Genomic DNA, 21,197 nt, shown 5'->3' with positions numbered 1-21,197 from the left:
AGACCCGAGGACTCGCCGAAGATATTCATAGCCGCTGATATCACTTCCAGATCAGCACGCACTGGACGTAAACAAAAACAGATCACAACATCATCGGCATAAATGGAGACCCTATATGGATATTTCTGTTCAGCCCAAGGTCAGAAGCAGTTCACGGTCAGTAGCCCATTGCAAAATCGCCTGAAGAGCATCCATGGCCAGAATGAAGAGCGCCGGCGAATGAGGATCTCCTTGGCTGACGCCCCGAGCGAGATGCATTGGGGCACCCCTCTCACCATTGATGGTGATCGATGTGCGGGCAGAGTTCAACAAGCCACAGACCCAATTCCTCCATCTCGCTCCAAAGCCCCTTCTAGATCAAGCAGAGTAAAAGAAAACCGAAGGGAAACAAGTTATTTTCTAACTACTCATCCTCTTACCATTTCTGCCAGTATTAGAAACGGTAGTTATACTGCGCTTCATTCACTGGCCTGGTTTAATTTTTACCGAGGCTTTTGTGTTTCTGATGCTCCCAACTCCCATGCATGTGAAAAAAATACTCCCACATGTATAGTCGTTCTCTATATAGGTGTCTTAGGTGCATGGATATGCTTCACATGCAAACCAATGGAGGAGATGCATGTCATGTGTGGACTACTTAGCGTTCACTCTCCATATATAGAGCTCAAATGAGAAATAACTTGTAGTCACACGAGGACGAGGTATATATGGTAGCACTTGTTTGGGATGATATGAATGACAATCGATATGGACTTGTGTTCATAAGCAATTTTGCGGATGTCGATATGATTTTCTGGTAGTGGAATTTTGACCATTAAATTATTTAGAATATGTTGCTTCAGGTGAAAAATATGAAAAAAATACATTTTTGTAGGGAATTAAAAAATTAGATGAAACAACCACTTCTGGAATTTTTACCTTAAACAGTATTGACCTAACTAGTCAACGGAATTTTGATCTTGCCACTCAAGGTGGACGTGAAAAAAAGAAGTTCCAATGCCGCTCAAGGTGGGAGAAACTAGCCCAGCACTGTTCCGGCCTGCACTGAAAACCTGATGAGGCCCAAAGGGTCCACCTGACGGTGGCTCAGCGTGACAGGGGCCATTTGGGCTGTGAGCAGCAGACAGGGCCCATCGCGCGGAGCAGGCAAGGACTCGCGACTCATGGCGACGCGGAGTTGCAGGCGGCGGCCGGCGGCGCGACTCCGCAGCAGGGCGTCAGTGCGCGAGACATCGAGGCGCCTGGGTTCTCCAGGGAGCAGGAGAGCAGCGGCAACCCTCCACTTCCGCCGTGAGTTCTAAATCCCCCTTTTCCAGACAAGCATCCCGTTGAGATATGTCTGAGTTTACCGATTGGTGAATTGGTTGATGATGTAAATCAGTATGTACTTGATTTTGGGTTACTTCTACTTCGCATGAACAAGATTCAGTCAGAAGGAGATAGACATATTGCATCGGGGCATAATTTCCTGGCAACACAGATTGGAGGTACGCATCGCCTTCATAGCTAATTGGCTTGCGTTTAGTGTGGAAAAGATGCTCTGCTTTCTTCCCTGTTTCCTATTTATTCAAGTAATCAGGTATCAAACTAGTGCTGGTAGAGATAATAATGTTGCAACTGGAGGATTTAGAAACTGGAACATGAAGATAAAACAAGCATGTTGGCACAAGAGAATATGAAGTTCAAGAGAATATGATTTGTTCAAGACATAAAGGCTGCAACAGTGACTAGTTAAAAAAATGAAGTTCAACAGAATATGATTCGTTCACGAGACCAAAGGCATCCGTTTTTTTTTAGACACACCAGGGCCCGGCTTTATATATAAGACCAAAGGCATCCATTCAAGAGGTCCTTGCTTTTTTTGTTCTGCAAAACCAACTCTTCAATTTCTACCAAGAAACCACGAGGCTTATGGCGTGGAAGATCTTTGTGACGTAATTTTGCAATATTTTCCATCTTATTTATCCCCCACACTAAGAAGCACTTGCTACCTACCTCCCGAGAGGCCAGACATGGTGCCATTGCTCGCCAGTGACTGATAATATGGAACATGTGGGTTGATCCTTTCACTCTGCACCATGTCAGTTGGCAAGAACTCTGGAAATGGCAAGTCATGATTTAGATATTGCATGACATGCCACATGCTAGGCCTTGCAGTGGCTGATGGGTGTGAGCAGAGCAAACCTAGTTTCAGTACTAGGCACGCCTCATCCGCATCGTAGTCGTTCTGGAGCTTCGAGTCCATTGCATCGGTAATGGATCCTTCATGCCAAAGATCAAGCACCCAATCGACCAACATGAGCTGGTTGTTGTGCATCTTGTGGTCAATAGGTTTCCGTCCACAAGTTACCTCAAGAACAAATATGCCAAATGCAAAAACATCAGTAAAAGGGGAAGCTTTACCCGTGCGTACTAGCTCAGGTGCAAGATATCCAATTGTGCCGGCCAAGTGTGTAGTCTGCATGTCAGTGCCATGGTCGTATAACCTTGCGAGGCCAAAATCACCTAACCGTCCGTTCATTTCTTCATCAAGGAGCACGTTGCTTGCTTTCACATCACGATGGATAACAACTTGCTCCCACTCCCTATGAAGGTACAGCAAACCAGATGCAACACCTTTGATGATCCGAAATCTCAGAATCCAATCTAAAATTGGCTGCTCACCACTGCCGTATAAATATTTATCAAGGCTACCATTTGGCATAAAGTCATAGACCAAAAGGAGTTCAGTTTTACGGCGACAATAACCAAGTAGTTGCACGATGTTTCGGTGCCTAAGGCGTCCGATACTCACAACCTCTGCAATAAATTCTTTTATACCTTGCTGTGATTCATGAGACACCCTCTTGACGGCAATCTCTAACTTAGACTTGGGAAGAACCCCTTTGTACACCCTCCCAAATCCTCCTCTACCCAAGAGGTGCCTATTGTTGAACCCTTCAGTGGCACGAAACAGATCCTTCAGTGAGAACCTGTGAGGTCCAAATTCAACTTCCCAATCTTCTTGCACCTCGGCATACTTCCTTCGCCTTCGCACAAGAAGCAACACAATCAAGAAAATTGCAATGAGAAATGTGGCAACTGTTATAGGGAGGATGACCGCCAAGACCATTTTCTGACTAGCCTCTCGAACTATGTGAGGCAACCGTGGTAGCCGAGTAATATCCAAGGCTGGAGCTGTTCTGTTCATGCCAAAGCTCCAGCCTAGGATGTAGTGTGTCGACCTGAGTTGCCCCGTTGTGGATGAGAAACCAACATATGAAGGTTCTGTCAGCACAGCTGAGAGGTTATATGTGGCTGAGATTAGTGGCCTGACAGGTTTGGCCATGTTAAATGGAGCCAGAGTTACATTAATCTGCAAGGCCTCTTCATTGTACTCTATCCAGACTCTCATCGCTTCACCACTGATCAGCTTCAAATTCTGGAAGTAGCCACTCCTGTCATCATAGTGGCCTGCGGAAGAGGATGTCGTAGAGATAAGGCTATTGAGGTTGATGCCAACATGGTTGTCATTGATGTCTCGGAACTCAGAGTTCATATTGGTGTCGAGCTCAACAGCAAAAACATGGTTGGACGAATTGCCGTTGTTCGTGGAGTTGAAAAGGCCCAAGTACTGGTCCGAATACGCACTAGAAAAATTCTTGTTCGGGCCAACGAAGAAAGTGATACCATGAGGACTATAATCAGTGTACCCAGGGTCAGGGATGATACCAAAAATGAAGGAGACGGAGAAGGATTGGACAGCAGCATAGGGTGACTTGCGGAAGCGTAGCGGAGTAGGGTAGAAGGCGTGGGCTTCAGCTTCCGTTCCATTGCTCAGCTGGAGCAACCCCTCTGGTAGGAGGACTTGGGCTTTCCCATCTACGGTGAATTCAGTACCACGGAAGCCACTGTACACGAATATACCATCACCGGTGGTGAAGGATGAAAGATTAAGGCCGAGATAAAGGAGGTACAGAAGAAAGGATAAAAGACGAATGGCATTGGGCATGGCTACGAGAACTGAACGAGAAATTCTCTTTTCTTGTGTGTCTTTCTAAGTAATGAAGTGTGGCTACCTGGTTGCACAACTCTTTTATCTCAATCGGAACTGAGGTACACACAATTTTTATTTTATGGGTGACTGCCAGTCAATTCCAAGCTGTATGCAAGTCAGTCTCCTACGCAATTTTTCCACAAGGGTCCATGTCTGGAAGTTAAAACTAGGAAAAGGACTTGCGTTTTGTATGTTATATTTGTGCTTCAGAAGCGGTGCAAGGCAGGTCCCCTGCACAAATTTTCCACAAGCGTCCTTGTCTGAAAGTTAATAGCACGACTAATTCAATGCTGCTCCTAGGACCTACAAGGCTAGAACAAGTGCTGCCGTGTGGAAAATACTAATTTCAATATGATAGTTTCGTATCTCTAAATATTTTCGTGGAAAAAAGTTATACTTTTGCAACCTGTGGTAAAACCAAGTTCAGTGCCTAAAATTGTTTAAGCACCGATTATTTGGTCAGCGAGAAAAATGTTCTTTTTTCGATGAATATTTGCAAGCACGCTGACATCATGTTTTATCATATTTTCAAATTGTTAGTATGTCCCGAGAAGGAAGCACATCCAATGACTGCCCTCTTGTAAAAGTGCAGGACACACATTAAATTAACAAAAGCGTGACTTCTGTGTGGGTAAAAAGCTCATGGGGTCCCTGATGACTTGCTTACCTATGTAGGCTTCTGTGTGGTGGGTTCCTTGCTTGGGGTGGTGAAAGAGATTGATATGGTTGCTTTCAGGAATATGGATGTGATCAGGGTCAGAGTTGGGGTTATGGATTATATGAAGATTCCTAGCATGGCTCTTTTGGCAGTAGATCCTTTTGTGTACAAGATCAGATTTGTAGTTGAGCAGATTCTGGAGATTGGGTGTCCTATGGTTGGAGGGGTACTGGTACCAAGAGCACCTGATGAGAGTGGCAGTAACAGGAGGATAACTGAGATGAACAGAGACCCAAAAAGACCTAGAAGTGTTGAAGTTGTTGGGCATGTAGGTACTTCAAGCGGTGGGAGTGATATGGTTATGTCCAGCCAGCCTGAAGGTAAGGGAGATGTGGGCAACAGGAAACTTCTACCATTGGAGACAAATCTGCTGTTCAAGCTAACAATGTTAGATTTGCTGCTGATGCTGAGATGATTGAGCAAGTTAACTTTACTGAGAGTGAAGAGGAGGTGCTTGCTATCCTCCCAGGGAGAAGGCATGCTTGAACCGGGAGAAGGGCATATCCTCTGCTTTCGTGTCTTTGTCTCTACGTGCTAAATATCATTTGTTGTCCCGATGCTTCCAATTCCTAACTTTTTTCTTCTATAGTTTTACCACTCCTTTATTTACACCGTACGTATGTGCACATGACAGTAATTGAGGGAAGAGAGAAAGGAAGACAGCAAAATCTTGCTAAACTGCGCTATATTCGAAGTGTGATATTCAGTAACTATCTCACGATCCTTTTACCTGCCATCGTCTATCCGAATTGCTCGCATATGGGAACTGGCTGGGCATGGGTACTCTTATATACAGCTTTGATGTGGAGCTACCTTTTGTGCATAACTTTGATAAAGTGTGTACGCAGGAGTTAACATATTCAATTCTCTCTTTTTCAAAAAAAAGAAAAGAAAAAGAAACCGGTACAGTTTCTATCTAATTCATATCTCTGGATTTCTTACAAATCGTTGTCATTATATCCTCCTATCTAGCAGTACGTAGTGTGTTGTCTGGTTTTTCCCCTCAAAAAAGAAAAAGGATCAACCACCCGCGCATTTGCATGACTAGATTTGCTATAATTGTGTTGTTTTCGTGTAGTTGTCATATTAGAGATGTTGGTAGCCCTTTCCTAGTCATTTTTTTTGAGGTCTCAATGTCGTACAGTATGATCAGCAGAGATGTGCGCATCAGCTTGTGGACGTCCGCTCGGCTTGGTTTTCTTTCCGTTATTATTATTTGAGTTCGATTTGTATGAAACCAAACAGCTCAAGCACAAAAAAAATAAAAATACAAACAAAGAGTTGTACTTCGTCAGGTTCATGCATGGAAAGATGTGATCGAACCTTAATTGTATTGTTTGATATATTTGATCGGACCATCGTTGGGTATATATAGAGTAGAAAACAGATATAGACTTAGAGTACAAGATAAGTACTTGGCTCTAATTCTAACCTAATTGTATGTCTAACAAGGCAGACTCAGTTGTCCGAAAGCAATCAGAATGGAAATAAAAAATGAAACAAGTTGTTTTCGAACAAATCCTCCTATTACAACTTGCGAGGATTTTTTCTTTTGAGAGAAAACAATAGATCAATGATCTACTGCAAATGTATTGAAAACAAAGTCCAAAAAAGTTGCGAATATGACCTAACTTGCGAGGAATTGCAGGATACAAAGTTCTATTGCGATTCATTCACATGCCAGATTGATTTTCCATGGAGGCTTTTGTGTTTCTGGTGCCCCCAACTCCCATGTGTATAGTCCTTTTGTTCTCTATAGGTTCCTTAGACACGTGCACATGTTTCATATGTAAACCAATGAAACAAATGCATGGTATGCTTGGACTATGTAGCATCCGCTCTCGATCCGTATAGAGCTCAAAGTGAGGAATAGCTTGTAGTTGCACGAGGTATATATGGTACTTGAAAATGTACGCAGAAGCATGAGTGCCGGTCCGGACAGTCAGTATCTTGGGATGATATAAATGCCAATTGATATGGTGTGTACCTGCACCTTTGTTCATTAGCAATTTTGCGGATGTCAACATGATTATTAAGTTAGTGAGTTTTTGACCATTAATTTATTTAGAATATGTTCCATCAGGTAACATGATAAAATTACACGGAACAACCACTTTTGGAATTTTGACCATTTAAAAAGAAGGAAAGAAGAGTGGCCACGTGAAATAGATAGTTTAAGGCACTCTTAAACCATTCTTGAAGATCATACAAGTTTCTTAAACTAATCTTTCTGATGACTCTTTCCTTCATTGAGAAAATGAAATGTCTAGTGCTTCTGATGTCTCCAACTCCCAAAACATACAAATAAAAAAATTAACCAATCTTTTGTGACGGCTCTTTTCTTTCGGAAGTCCCTTATTCCTAGGTTGGTTTCTCGTTTTGTATTATTAACTGAGTTCTGTAAGAAACCAAATAGCTCAACCGCAAACAAAGCATACCAATAAAGAGGTTCTATATTACAAAGGTTCATTTTGTTCAGTCGACTAAGCTCTCTGGAGACAGACAAAATGAAAACTGAAGCGAAACAAATTATTTTGTAACCAGTCTTCCTTTTACAGCTTCTGCTAGTACCTGAAATGGTAGTTCTGTTGCGCTTCATTCACATGCCTGATTTAATTTTTAGTGAGGCTTTTGTGTTTCTGGTGCCCCCAACTCCCATGTGTGTGACTCTCTATAGGTGCCTTATGCGCTTGCATATGTTTCACATGTAAACCGATGAAGGAGATGCATGCTATTTGTATGGACTACGTAGCATTCACTCTCCATATATAGAGCTCGAAATGAGGAATACTTTGTAGTAACACGAGGTATATATGATACTTGAGAATGTACGCACAAACATGAGTGACGGTCCGGACAATGAGTATGTTGGGATGATATAAATGCCAATCGACATGCTGTGTACCTGCACCTGTGTCAATAAGCAATTTTGCGGATGTCAGCCTGATTATTCAGTTAGTAAAATTTTGACCATTAATTTATTTAGAATATGTTCCATCAAGTAAGAAACATGATAAAATTACACGGAACAACAACTTTTGGAATTTTGACCATTAAACAGTGCTCCGAGAATGGCCTTATCTTGCCGCATAACCTAAGAGAAATGAAAAAAAAATGGAATTCTATTGGAGATCTCATTCTATTGCCGCTCAAAGGTGGGAGTGAAACTAGCCTCCGGATGGCAATGCGTACCCGATACCCGTATACCCGACGTGTATTTACCCGAATAAGATGTGGGTTTGGTAAAAAAAATATCCGCGGGTATGTAAATGGTAAAATTCTGTACCCGACGGGTATGACGCGTACGGGTATGGTATTGGACTACCCGAACCCGCCTACCCGTCTACCCGCACCTGCAGTTCTCAGCCCAGTACAAAAAGCCCGCTAACTCTTGGCCCAACCCAAATATGTCTCTGTATATAAACTGCCCGAAACACAAACCTAACCCTAATTCCCCTCTCCAGTCCCCACTCTCCACGACTCCACCCGGCCCCCTACCTAGCATCCGCCACCGCCTAGCACCTAGCTTCCTCCCCGCCGCCGCCTAGCTTCCTCCCCGCCGCCTAGCTTCTCCAGTGCGCCTCCGCCATCCGGCCGGCTGCCGGCGAGATGGACAGCGAGCACGCGACTCCGACGCCGACGCCGACGCCAAGCCAATCGCCGGAGCCCTCTGACTTCGGAAATCGCGAGGACGCGTTTACCCTGACTCCCAGTACATCCCCTTCACCGGAGCCGGGCCAGCCGGCTGCACCTTGCTCCTTCTGTCCCCGGCCACCGGTGCCACTGCCACCACCGGGATCTGGCCAGCGGTTGGGGTATCTCCTCGGAGTTCGACCGAGCTCCAGCAAGCGGCAAGGAGTCGGCTCAAGCGTGTCTTTTCCACCACGTGTGAAAACCTGCCGGCGTGGTGGCGGGGGCCAAAACAAAGAGACGTCCCAGCCCCCTTGGTGGCGGTGACGGCAGAAGCGCTGCCAAGAACAGTGACAAGGGGAGCATCTAAAAACCTGTACTCTGAAGATGTTGAAGACAAAGGGTGTGAAAACCTTGAATCAAGCATCACTGAGGATGAATGCTCAAGAGGATTTGAAGGTGGCTGTGGAGAACTACATTTTTTATCAAGAGGTGTCTAGAGAAGAGCTGGGTAACATGCTGGTTCTGCATGACTACCCATTGTCAATTGTAGACCATGCTGGCTTTAGGAGGTTTGTAGCTGCACTCCAGCCACTTTTCAAGCTACATACAAGAAATACCATCAGGTAATAGTGTTGCATTTAATTATTGTTGTATAAGCCAATTATTATTTAATTATTATGTTGACAAGTTCAATATCTTGGATCGGTGGAAAGTTGCTGGCACACGATATCCAACATTAAGGAAGGTTGCAAGAGATATATTTGCTATTCCAGTAACAACGGTTGCTTCTGAATTTGCATTTAGTACAAGTGGAAGGATAGTCAACGAACATAGGAGCCGCCTCACCTCTCTTATGCTTGAAACATTGATGTGCTCTCAAGATTGGCTTAGGAACAAATTAAAAGGTGAGCAAATAATGCATTTACTTAACATTTCTCTTCACTTTCATGGTACTAACAATTGTCTTTATTCAATATAAAATCTGTTGTAGATGCTCGTACAAGTGAAACAAGTTTCTGGACTTGTCTTCAAGACATCCAAGAAGGAAATCAGGTTAGTATTTTTGCTTCAAATATGACCGTTGTGAGCCTATTTAGTAATTACATACTCATGTCCTACAATTTATGCTTTACTAGGACTTGGTTGATTGAGTTGGAGGTTTTGGAGCTGGGCTGTTGTTTTCTGCTGCTGGAAGCTGCAGTTTTCTGCTGTTTAACCGCTGAAAAGTGCTGTTTTGAAGTTTCAGCGGGTCGGGTAAAAATACCCGCGGGTAACCCGTACCCACCACGGGTACGGGTACGGGTAACGGTTGAGGGTCGGGTCGTCGGGTATGGGTATGGTTGAGCTATACCCGTACCCGAACCCGTCGGGTGCCATCCGGAAACTAGCCCAATAACACTGTTTCAGCCTGCACCAAAACCTACGATTAAACGTGATGGCCCAGGGCCCAACTCGTGATTGAAATCGCCGACGTCTCAGCGTGACGAGGGCCGTCTTGGCTGAGAGGGACCATATCGTGGACTTGCCGGTGGCGGCCCGCCGGCGAACCTCCGGCAATTCCGCTGCAGACCGGGCGATGGGTCCTCCTGGGTGCAGTAGAGCAGCGGACTTGCGGCAATAAATCCCCCTTTTCCCAACAAGCAAGCCCTGAGAACTGAGAAACAGAGAGATGAATACGAGGACGAATGCTGATTTCAGAAATTTGTTGATTCCGGGTTACTTTCCCTTCACATGATCCTGGGAAGAGGACTCGCATCTCAAGTTTTGATGTCAATGAACAGGATCCAGTCAGAAAGGGATAGATATATTGCATGGGGGCCATGTCAACATTGGAACCATAATTTTCTGGCGACACAGATTGGAGGTATGCTTTGTTTGAGTGAAATACACCCGGATCTTGGTTTGTATTCTCAGTATAGTCAATGTATTTTGGAAATCGAGACTTACGATCATTGAACTTGTCGAAACGTCCCACGTATGATCACCGACGCAGTGTCGCCTGTGCTAGGTTGCCAGCTCAGCACGTTTTTTGCAATTTGTCCCCTGAATAATCCCTTGCGGTGGGACATGCTGTCCACGTGCCCAGCCAATTAAGTCCCTCGTGGTATTATTCTTCAGGGGGCAAATTGCAAAATTCCGCTCTGAGTTAGCATAGGTGACGCACATACGGTAGAAATACAGTACAATATGTGGTATATTTCATCAAGTTGAGTGACCGTAAGTTTTGATTTTTAAAATACAGTGACTAAATTGAGAATTGAAACCAAGTTCAGTGAACTTCAGTGGATTTTAATTGCTTCGTTTCATAGCTAACTGGCTCGAGTTTAATGTGGAAAAAGATGCTCTGCTTTCTGCCTTGTTTCCTATTTTTTTCAAGTATCAAACTAGTGCTAGTAGAGATAATAATGTTGCAAGAGTAATTAATGTAATTTTTCTTCCCGATGGACTCGGCCTCCCCGTGCAATCATCAGGATGGGCCACGCGTGCAATGGCAGCAGGGATAGGTGATGCGTGTGGGTGTGCAGCTGAGTTGATTGGGCAAGGAGAAAAAAGTTCAACTAGCAACAGACTGCAAATAGTGTCCATGCAAAAAGCCCTAAACCAGAGGTTACAGGAGGAGAAAAAAGTAGGACGTGGGAGGGGGTTTCTGCAAAATAGCGTTTAAGTGATGGGGTGGATTCCTGCATCTGATCTGGACCACACCTTCGAGATCCAACGGTGGACGGACGAAGTTTGCACCCATTGAAGGTCTTCACTGGATAGGTCGCCTTCCCTAAAAGACATAGTTAGTATGTTTTGTTGTCCCGGTGCCTCCAAGTCCCAGACATGCTTAATTTTGAGCTTGCAGCTTGCTCCTCTCTAATGAAATAATATATACAAGCTATATACAAGCTTATGGTTAAAACACAGGTTCAAGACGGGAGCAGTGTAGTAGCAAAAGTATTCTGTGTTCACTCCCTAGTTCACAGTTCTTTTGCCATTAATATCGTGTCCCTAGCTAGAGCAGAGCTTGCTCGTATTTGGAAGACTTTCTCGGTCGCACACCAATGCCAGAGCTCGTGCAAGAAGAGAGCTTTGCTGCTGTTTGTGTATATATACAACTGGGTTTGTGAGTCTTGTACCACAGTGCCCACATGTATGTACAGAAGTGTTTTAATCTAAGCATTGGAGTGGACTGAACACATTTATTTCCCTTGTGCTTCTGAGTACACGAGCTCATTTCATTCAGACAATTCGCTTAGAATCATTTTGTCCTCTGCTATCTGCTACTCCACGATATGCGAGTACTGTAGTAGTATTTTAACTTGGGTTAACAACAGGGTGTTAATTAGAAAGTTTAAATTTGACATTTGATTCTGGCAATAACGGGGAATGCCCTTTCATGTCATTCTCATGCGTCATATTGGAATCTGTCATAGAAGATAGAACAGGCCTATTATGTTGTTTACATAAGAAGGGAAATGTGTGCATATATTCACTATGTAGTTATTCATTTCTCATGCTTTTCACATCACAAAGATGAGCTTTTATATTCATCTGATTTCGCAATGGCATTACACATACTGGACAACCTCAAAGCATGTGCATAGCATATATGCCCCGATGCCTGATGCGATTAGTCCAAACAATGGATGCATCAGCTTGTTGATTTAGCGGAAACCAACTCGTGTTGTTCACAAATCAGGCAATATGCAACGTGAATCAACCTTTCTAACAGTTTGGGTTAAATACTTAAATCGTGAATCAACTGGTTCACATTGTCCACCTTCAACACTTTCACACATGCAGTACATGACGAGTTCAACGGTGGCGGGTAGCCAGGAGAATGAAATGTCATTGCTGGCGCAAATGCAGGAATGCCACGTGCTACTCCACGTGAGGTTCAATGAGTTAAACTAGCTATCATGGCATCCGTAATTGAATCAATTTGCATTCTGTGTTATGCAAGCGTTACAGCTGGGTACTACGAATATTAGATATATTTTTGGCAGCATGGAAAGACACAGATAGGGGATTCTGCTTCCAGAGTGTGGCAATGCTGTTGTGTTTGAAGTTTTTCAATGATGTAGCCTACCAATTCAGGTATATTACATACGTTGTAGCAATCAGACACATTTTTCCTCTTAAATTTTTTCTCTTGTTTGTGTGTCGCAATCAAACACACATTTTTTTCTCTTAGGTTTTCTCTCTTGTGTGTGTCGCACACACACATTCTTTTTTGCATTCTCTCTTATTTGTGTGTAACACACACACATTTTTTTTTGTTTTCTCTCATTTGTGTGTAACACACACATTTTTTTTGTTTTCTCTCAATAACTCTAGCTGCATGAGTTATTGAGTTTCCTCTTAGGTTTCTTCTCGTATCTGTGTGTTCCACACACACATTTCTTCGTTTTTTTCTTTTGTTTCTTATTTGTGTGTCACACACATTCTTTTTTTCTCTCATTCGTGTGTCGAACACACATATATATATACAAGCTGCAAAAACATCGGTAATATGCTTTCCAGAAAACAAGCTCATGGTCGTCTCCTTTGAAGCCTTTGATTTCCACTTCTTCGAGGGCCTTCAAGCAGATAGCTTGGGCTCTCCATTCATGGGCTCACATGGAAATTTGCTTGGAATGCTTCCACCTGAAAAATAAAAATAAACATGTGAATTATATAATCTCATTCATTTAGACGTATAAGCAGAACGGAGAATTACCCTTTGAATTGGTATTAATACTGCAGTTTTTTGTTGTATCAAAACACCTCAAAGTATTTGAAACCAGACTAATTTAAAAACGCGGGTATTCTCACAATACTCGAAAAATACTAAGATACCAAACGGGGGTATATATAGACTACCATACATTGTGAGACCAACACAAAGCAAAACTCTAGCTGCATGAGTTTATATGTGTACTCCTGGTAAACATGGACCAGCAGAACTAGTGCTATACCATGCCGGTTCTATGTGTATGTGTGACAAGTAAATAAAACGGTAGGGTGGACCTATGCGTGGTCAGCACCGTTCTAGTACTTATTTGGGTACAATTTACCCTGCCATAAATAAACCCATTGTACTTATTTGGACACATACCCCCGGCCTTGGAGTTTGATGCTTTCCGGCCGATCCTTATCATCACGCAACAACTACTACTACCGATAGAGGAGTACCATATACTAGCAGCATCGTATCAACTGGATTGTGCTAGCTAGCCTTCCATTTTAGTTCGTTCCTATATACGTAGTTACCTCGCTGCCGCCCAAGACCAGCTGATGCTCCACCACGGCGTCGTTGCGCTATAGATCAGAGTAGCAAGTGCAAAATTAACCAAAGAGAACACGCACGGGGTCAGTTGGTCCTCCAGATAGCTAGATCGGGACATAACAGGTGCAACGAAATCAAGTCTAGAATTACGATTTCCTAATTAACAGGATGGTTCGAGATCTCCTCGCCCCTCTCTTATCTCGTCCGAGCAGATCGAGGGAGAGACACATCTCTCATCCGGGAATCGATTAAACTAAATTAAACTCAGGCGCCGGCATACACACATACACATTTCTTCTCTTTTGCTTTCTCTCTTATTCGTGTGTCCCACACACATACACATTCTTGTATTTTGTTTTTTCTCTTATTTGAGTGTTGCATACACACAGTTCTTATTCTTTTGCCTTTTCTCTTATTTGTGTTTCCCATACACGTACACATTTATTATTTTCTTCATTTCTTTCTTATTTGTGTGTTTCGCGCACACACACGTACACAATTCTTTTTTTTTCTGCTTTCTCTCTTATTTATGTGTCGCACACACACATTTCTCTTGCACACATTTCTTTTTGTTTTCTCTCTTATTTGTGTGCCGCACACACATATTTCATGTTTTCTTGATTTCTTTTGTGTGCACACATTTCTTCTTTTTTGCTTTCTCTCTTATCTGTGTGCCGCACACATACATTTTTTTCTTTTATTCCTTTCTCTCTTATCTGTGTCCCATACACAAACATATTTCTTATTTTTGCCTTTTCTCTTATTTGTGTGTCACACACACACATTTCTTCTTTTCTTGTTTTCTCTCTTATTTGTGTGTCGCACACACATACACATTGTTTTTGCTTTCTCTCTTATTTATATTTGTGTCTCACACACACGCATTTATTCTTTTCTTCGTTTCTTTCTTATGAGTGTGTTGCACACACCTAAATATTTCCTCTTTTTTTTGTCGCACACATATTGTGCGTATTTGTGTGGCACACACGTACACATTTATTCTTTTTTTACTTTCTCTCTTATTTTTGTGTCTTTCACACACATTTCTTCTTCTTTTGCTTTCTGACTCTAATTTGTGTCGCACACAAATTGTTTTTTTTCCCTTTTCTTTTATTTGTATGTCGCGCACACACATTTCTTCTGTCTTGATTTCTCTCTTATTTGTGTGCGCCGCGCACACGTACACATTTCTTATTTTTTGTTTTCTCTCTTATTTGTGCGTTGCAAACATTCATAACTTACTTTATTTCTCTTTTATTTGTGTGCGTGCACACGTACACATTTCTTCTTCTTTTTGCTTTTTCCCTTATTTGTGTGCTGTACCCACACATTTCTTCTTCGTTTTGTCTTCTCTCTTATTGTGTGTCGCACACACACATTTTTCTTTGTTTCTTTCTTTCTCACTTATTTGTGTGTTACACACACGCACATATTTCTTATTTTTTGTCTTTTCTCTTATTTGTGTGTCGCACAGACACATTTCTTTTTTTTTGTGTGTCGCACACACGTACATATTTTTTTTCTTTTCCTCTTATTTATATTTATGTGTCTCACACACAATTATTCTTTTTTTTCCTTTCTTTCTTATTTGTGTGGCGCATAGACGTACATATTTCCTCTTTTCCATGTGTCACACACTTATTTTTCTTTTCTTTGTTTCTCTTTTATTTGTGTGTCACACACACGTACACATTTTCTTTTGCTTTCTCTCTTATTTTTGTGTCGGACACACATTTCATCTTCTTTTGCATTCTGATCTTTAATTTATGCGTCGCACACAAATTCTCTTATTTGTATGTCGCACACACACATTTCTTCTTTCTTGATTTCTCACTTATTTTTGTGCCGCACACACGTATACATTTCTTATTTTTTGTCTTCTCTCTTATTTGTGTGTCACACACACATAAATAGCTTATTTTCTTTATTTCTTTATCACACATTTCTTCTTCTTTTGCTTCTCTCTTATTTGTGGGTGGCATACACACATTTTTGCTTCTTTTTTGCTTTCTCTCTTATTAATTTGTGTGTTACGCACACACATTTCTTGTTTCTTGCTTTCTCTCTTATTTGTGTTCGCACACACATACACATTTCTTCTTTTTTTTTGCCTTTGTCTTATTTATGTGTCGCACACACACATTTCTTGATTTTTTTGCTTTCTCTTTTTTTTGTGTCGCACACACACATTTTTTTTAAGGGTGATGACACATGTATGTATTTAAGATTTTAATTATTAAGCATTGACAAAACACATTTATTCTCATATGCTTTTGAATAAAGTACATTTCGCTCACGTAAGGGCATTTTTTTCTGTTTGTTGGGCAAATTTAGAAATGCAGAAATGATATTATTTATGACAGATTCAAAGTTGTTCACTTTTTGCACGTTATCTACAGAGCCATTGCTTCGATACGTCGTTGGTCCTTCCTCCTCCTTGTGGACAAGTGGGAGCTTTCACCTTCTGGGTGCACCGGGCTTCAATGGTCGTACGGGATATATCCAACCAGGCTGCCTCGTAGCCTGTTGCTAGATTATAGGATGCATAGATGGCGTTTAGGACATTTGCTTTTCTTGGCTTATTTTTTTGTCCACCCTGTGTTTGTACTGAGATATTATAACTTTGCAATAAAATGGCTTTCCGCATCGTCGCTTTGATTCAGTGGCTGGGAAAGTCCGGCCCCTTTTCAAAAGAAAAAAAAAACTAGTCTGCCTAAGAGTCATTTGTGCATAACTTTGACATATAAGTTTGTTCGTGTAGTTATTCTATTGGTAACCTTTTTCTAGTTTTCTAGTCATTTTTTTTATGGCTTGTAAGTACAATGCGATCGGCGGAGATGGGTGCATCAGCTTGGACGGTTCGCTCGGCTTGGTTTTCTTTCAGGGTTATTATTATGTGAGTTTGATCTGTATGAAGCCAAACAACTCAAGCACAAAAAAACATACAAACACATGGTTGCACTCCCCATGTGTATTTGAGTACTTCGTTAGGTTCATGCATGTAAAATAAGATGGGATTGAACCCTAATTGTATTGTTTGATATAACTGTCGGTCGGACCCTCATTAGATATATATAGAATACAAACGGAAATAGATTTGGAGTACAAGATAATTACTTCGTTTAAACTGTTCTATCTCTAACAAGTCGGACTCAGCTATCCAAAAGCAAGCAGAATGGAAACCAAAAAGGAAACAAGTTGCTGTTGAATTAGTCCTCCTATCAAAGCTTGCGAGGAACAGCAAAGATCCGCAGTTTTATTGTGCATCATTCACATGCTAGATTTATTTTCCATGGACGCTTTTGTGTTTCTGGTGCCCCCAACTCCCATGTATATGGTAGTTAATTTATTCTCCATAGGTTCCCTCAGACGCGCGCGTGCATATGCTTCACATGTAAACCAATGAAACAGATCCATGCTATGTGTGGACTATCTAGCATTCGCTCTCATAGAGCTCAAAGTGAGGAATAGCTTGTAGCCGCACGAGGTATATATGATACTTGAAAGTGTACGCACTAGTATGAGGGAAGGTGCAGACAATGAATATGTTGAGATGATATAAATGCCAAATGATACGGTAGTGTACCTGCACCTCCACCTGTGTTCATAAGCAATTTTGCAGATGCCGACATGATTATTTGGTTATTGAAATTTTGACCATTAGTTTATTTAGAATATGTTTCTTTAGGTAAAAATATAAAATTACAGGAAGTTTGCAATTTTGACCATTAAACAGGGGAAGCTAGTCAACGGAATGGTGGTGACTTTGGACATGTATTCTTTTTTTTGAGAGAGAGATTGGACATCTATTTTTATCTTGCACTCAAAGTGGACGTGAAAAAAAAAGGACGTGAAACTTTTTGTTGATTTTGAGTTACTTTCCCTTCACGGAAGGATGTCAAGCTTTGATGTCAATGAAAAGGATCCAGTCAGAAGGGGGATATATATGTTGCATGGGGGCCATGTCAACATTGCAAGTATAATTTTCTGGCAACACAGATTGGAGGTATGATTCGCTTCATCGCTAATTGGCTCGAGTTTAGTGTGGTAAAAGATGCTCCGTTTTCTGCCTTGTTTCCTGTTTCTCCAAGTATCAAACTAGTTCTAGTCGAGATAGTAATTTTGCAATAGGAGGATTTAGAAATTTGAACGTGAAACTAATTAGATTGGAGAAGTCATTTGGTTAACAAATATAGTTCACAAAATGAAGCTTAAGAGAATATAATTTGTTGTGCCCAAGAAATTAACCACGAGGCCTCTGGCGTGGAAGATCTTAGTGATGTAATTTTGCAATACTTGCCAAGTACTTATCCCCGCACTGCAAGCACTTGTTGATACCTACCTCCTGAGAGGCTATACACGGTATCATTGCTACTTTGGGTCGGTCCATTTTGAAACAAATTGAAATATACTGATCTACGTAAATATTCATTGAAACCAGACCAGTTTTGCACCCCGTCTAAAAACAGACCGCAACAGCTGAAGCATGTTCTGTTCTCCCGGTGCCTCCTAGTCCTACACATGCTTAAATTTCAGCTCGCATCGTGTTCCTCTCCATTAAAACTATATGTATATATACTACGGAGTAGCTTATAATTAAAACACTGGTTCAAGATGGGATATATACAACTGAGATTGCGAGTCTTGTGGCAGTGGCAGCTACAGCTGAAGTATGTAGTACGCAAGTCATTTATTAAGCGTTGGACTGAACACAATTATTTTCCTTCTACTTCAGACATGAACTCATTTCATTCAGAGACTTCACTTAATTAGAATCGTTTTCCCCTCTGCTATCTGCTACTCTGTTTCCACAATATGCCAGTACTATAGTTCTACTATTTTAAAATCAAATGTTAAAATAGTTCTACAATTTCCACGATATGCCAGTACTCTCTTTCTTCTTTAAATTTGAAATTTGATTTTGACAATAACGGTGCGTAAATTTTCATGCCATTCTTTTTTGAGAAGTTGGAATATGACAAAGAAGAAAGAAAAGGCCTATTACATTGTTTACATAAGAAGGAAAATGTGTGCATATTCTTTTTTGAGAAGTTGGAATCTGACGAAGAACAGGACCTAATGTATTAACTCAAGGACCCCTCTTTTTGTAGACCAGCGGTACTCCTATTGCTAAAACATCTTCTCTGAAGTTCTTACAAAATGGCTGTCTTTAACTGAGTAATTTATATCAATGTCTAATTCTTTCGTATTTTGGTCTTTGAAGAAAAGCTGTCCTACTTATACATGTCCTGTACGTGGCAAAATTTCTTCCAAACCAACAGGGTTATATCCAGAAAACAACATCTTGTCCAAATTCCTCCACTGCTACGTGTGCTAAATCATCTGACATGGTAATAAGTTGGATCATTTGGATTAATTGTGAGCCAAATATACAAATTTATCTTTTTCAATTTTTTTTTGCAAATTTATGGTCCCAAATTAAGGTTCCGCAAGTTGGTGGAGTAAAATAAACGTGTGTTACAAATTGATGTACCGCAGTGCTATTCACTCGAAAGAAAAATATGCAAGTGCACAAAAACTTCAGGGAATCATCTGTTAAAATATTACATTTATTCCTATAAAAATATCAAGAGTAAATTACAGAAAACCACCATATTAGGGGCTAGAGTTTCACATAGGTACCAGTTTTCGTTTTAGTTGCAAAAAACCCTAGATTAGCGTAAACTCTCGCTCGCTAGCGTTTAAACCTGTTTCAGACAGGTATGGCCCACTGTCAGGCTAGCGTGTCTTGCCAGCTTGGCCTCTAGCGTGGTCTCTTTTCTTGCTCCCCACCCGTTCGCGCGTGCCTCGGCCCGTCGTGCTCGCGGCCGCGCGCCCCTGCTCCCGGCGCGCTGCTGCTCGTCGCATGCACCCCGGCCCACCGTGCTCGCGGCCGCTCACTGCTGCGCGCCGCAGGACCCTGCTTCCCGCGCGCCGTTGTTCGCCGTGCTGCTCTCCGCGGCCATGGCAGTGAGCTCGGCCCGCAACAGCTCCTGGATAGGGTAGAAAGACGATGGCCGGCTGCAGCTCCTAGATGGGGAATAGAGAGGGAGGAAGAAGAAAGAGTTGCCACGCTGGCATGCCCCATCAGCCTGACCTATGGACTCGCCTTGTTAGTTTTTGGGTTATTCGCTAGGAACCGGATACTTAGCGTAATCCGGTGATTTTTAGTAAAAAAAATGTAGACCGGTACCAATGTGCAACCCTAGCCGCTAATGGTGGTTTTTTGTAATTTACTCAAAATATCAATTATTGGTGCCAGTGGTCTTTTTCACCTTCCATGACACCACGTGTTAGATTTTTCAAAGACTTGGTCTCGTTTGCACTTCATTGCTATTGTTAAAATTTTAAGAATTTAATCAAATCCTATTTGCCTTTTTTATACTCCCTCCGTTTGGAATTAAGCTGACGTCCTATACAAATTCACGTCAGTTAATTCGGTACGCGGGAGTAGATTTTTTAATGGTCTATTTTGGAGCTTCTTTTGACTAAAACGTTGGAGGATTATTGAGGGTGCAAATCATTTGTCCTGAGACTGTTTTAAACATTTCGTTTTACTTACATTTTCAGGAATTTTCGGGAATTAAAATGGCATCGATCTAGGCCAATTCAAATTCCCGTTATTTATAAATTAGAAGAAAAAAACGAAAATCACTTTTGGGCTAAATCCCACGCGGCCACGCCAACCCAACTATCTTACCCAGCCCGCTTGCCATTCCATCGTTGCCTGTTCAAGCACCCTTCATCGGATCCTTCTCGAACTCAGGAGTCGGCCGGGCCGACTAGCCTGCTGATTACCCAGCCCACTTGTACGAGGGGTGGAGGGAAATAAGTCCATATTTCACACGCAAACGTAATGTATGTGCAGGCCCACTAAAATTAAAAATCGTTTAATTTTAATCCTAAAATTCACAAAATAAGATAAATCATCCTCTTAGACGGTTTTCATGCTGACGTGGCCAATTTAGAGCGGTTTTGCTGCTGACTAGGATTTTTACATCACTTTTGACCTGCTGCTGATGTGGCAGTTAGAGCGTTTGACAAGGGGGCCGCGTGACAGGTTGGTCAAAGTCAAACGGAGTCATCCTGGAGTTTCCTTCTGAATCGCGTGGAGTTTCCTTCTTCGAGCTCTTAATCGCGTGCAGCCGCCGTAAACGAGGACGCCGCTCGCCGCAGCTGGAGGGCCCGTTCATCACCGCGGGCACGACGACCGCGCCGCCCGCGCGGTTTTGCCTCAGCACGTCGCGCATGGAGGGCCGGTCCCTGGGCGGCTTGGCGGTGCAGAGCACGGCAATGCGGAGAGCCAGCAGCATCTGAATGGGTCCTCCGGAGGCATCGTCTGCACTGCCGCCGCCGTTTCCTCCTAAGGTTCCTACTTCCTGCCCCATCTCCTTCGTAGCATTTGAATGTGCTGCCAGTAAAGGGTGGAGAGGGGTTATATCCAGCGCACTGGTGTGTACTGTGTACGCAGATGAGAGGAATTTTTGGGAAAGATGGGAGAAAGCAAGAAAGTAGTACAACGCCAAATAATTTGAGTTCACATTGCGTTCGGATGC

General features: G+C 42.3%; 1 protein-coding gene and 2 non-coding genes across 6 annotated transcripts; 2 read left to right on the top strand and 1 right to left on the bottom strand.

The window, feature by feature from the left end:
* Window positions 1-1,086: 1,086 nt before the first annotated feature.
* LOC104581733 lies at window positions 1,087-12,526 on the top strand. The gene is made up of 6 exons (XR_729854.3): window positions 1,087-1,487; window positions 4,712-9,010; window positions 9,101-9,292; window positions 9,379-9,440; window positions 9,524-10,251; window positions 10,859-12,526. It is a non-coding gene; the product is annotated as an uncharacterized LOC104581733 (transcript).
* Window positions 1,661-4,473, bottom strand: LOC100826623 (L-type lectin-domain containing receptor kinase IV.1). Of its 4 annotated transcripts, XR_002961729.1 has the most exons (3): window positions 2,404-4,473; window positions 2,185-2,302; window positions 1,661-2,097 (listed from the first exon to the last, which is right to left on the bottom strand). XR_002961729.1 is itself a non-coding variant. In XM_024456835.1 (2 exons), the coding sequence occupies exons 1-2, from the start codon at window positions 3,989-3,991 to the stop codon at window positions 1,988-1,990; spliced, it is 1,917 nt and encodes a 638-aa protein (XP_024312603.1). In that variant the 5' UTR covers window positions 3,992-4,473; the 3' UTR covers window positions 1,661-1,987. The 4 variants fall into 4 exon arrangements, 3 of the variants coding, with proteins under 3 accessions (XP_024312603.1, XP_024312604.1, XP_014757784.2); XM_024456835.1 differs by having other exon boundaries at window positions 2,185-4,473; XM_024456836.1 differs by having other exon boundaries at window positions 1,661-3,453; window positions 3,712-4,074.
* On the top strand, window positions 10,301-10,675 carry MIR5170 (microRNA MIR5170). The gene has a single exon (NR_126914.1). It is a non-coding gene; the product is annotated as a microRNA MIR5170 (primary transcript).
* Window positions 12,527-21,197: the final 8,671 nt, after the last annotated feature.

The sequence above is a fragment of the Brachypodium distachyon genome, chromosome 1, assembly GCF_000005505.3.
Source record: "Brachypodium distachyon strain Bd21 chromosome 1, Brachypodium_distachyon_v3.0, whole genome shotgun sequence".
NCBI lineage: Eukaryota > Viridiplantae > Streptophyta > Magnoliopsida > Poales > Poaceae > Brachypodium > Brachypodium distachyon.
Note: the sequence above shows the minus strand (reverse complement) of the source record. Positions and strands in the feature narration are given on the sequence as shown.

What these genes read in the sequence shown, in the direction of transcription:
- LOC100826623 (XM_024456835.1), bottom strand. Translation starts at nt 3,991, where the DNA reads ATGCCCAATGCCATTCGTCTTTTATCCTTTCTTCTGTACCTCCTTTAT. An exon ending in GTGCCTAGTACTGAAACTAG is followed by an intron (nt 2,098 to 2,184) that starts GTTTGCTCTGCT and finishes TGCCATTTCCAG; the next exon opens with AGTTCTTGCCAACTGACATG.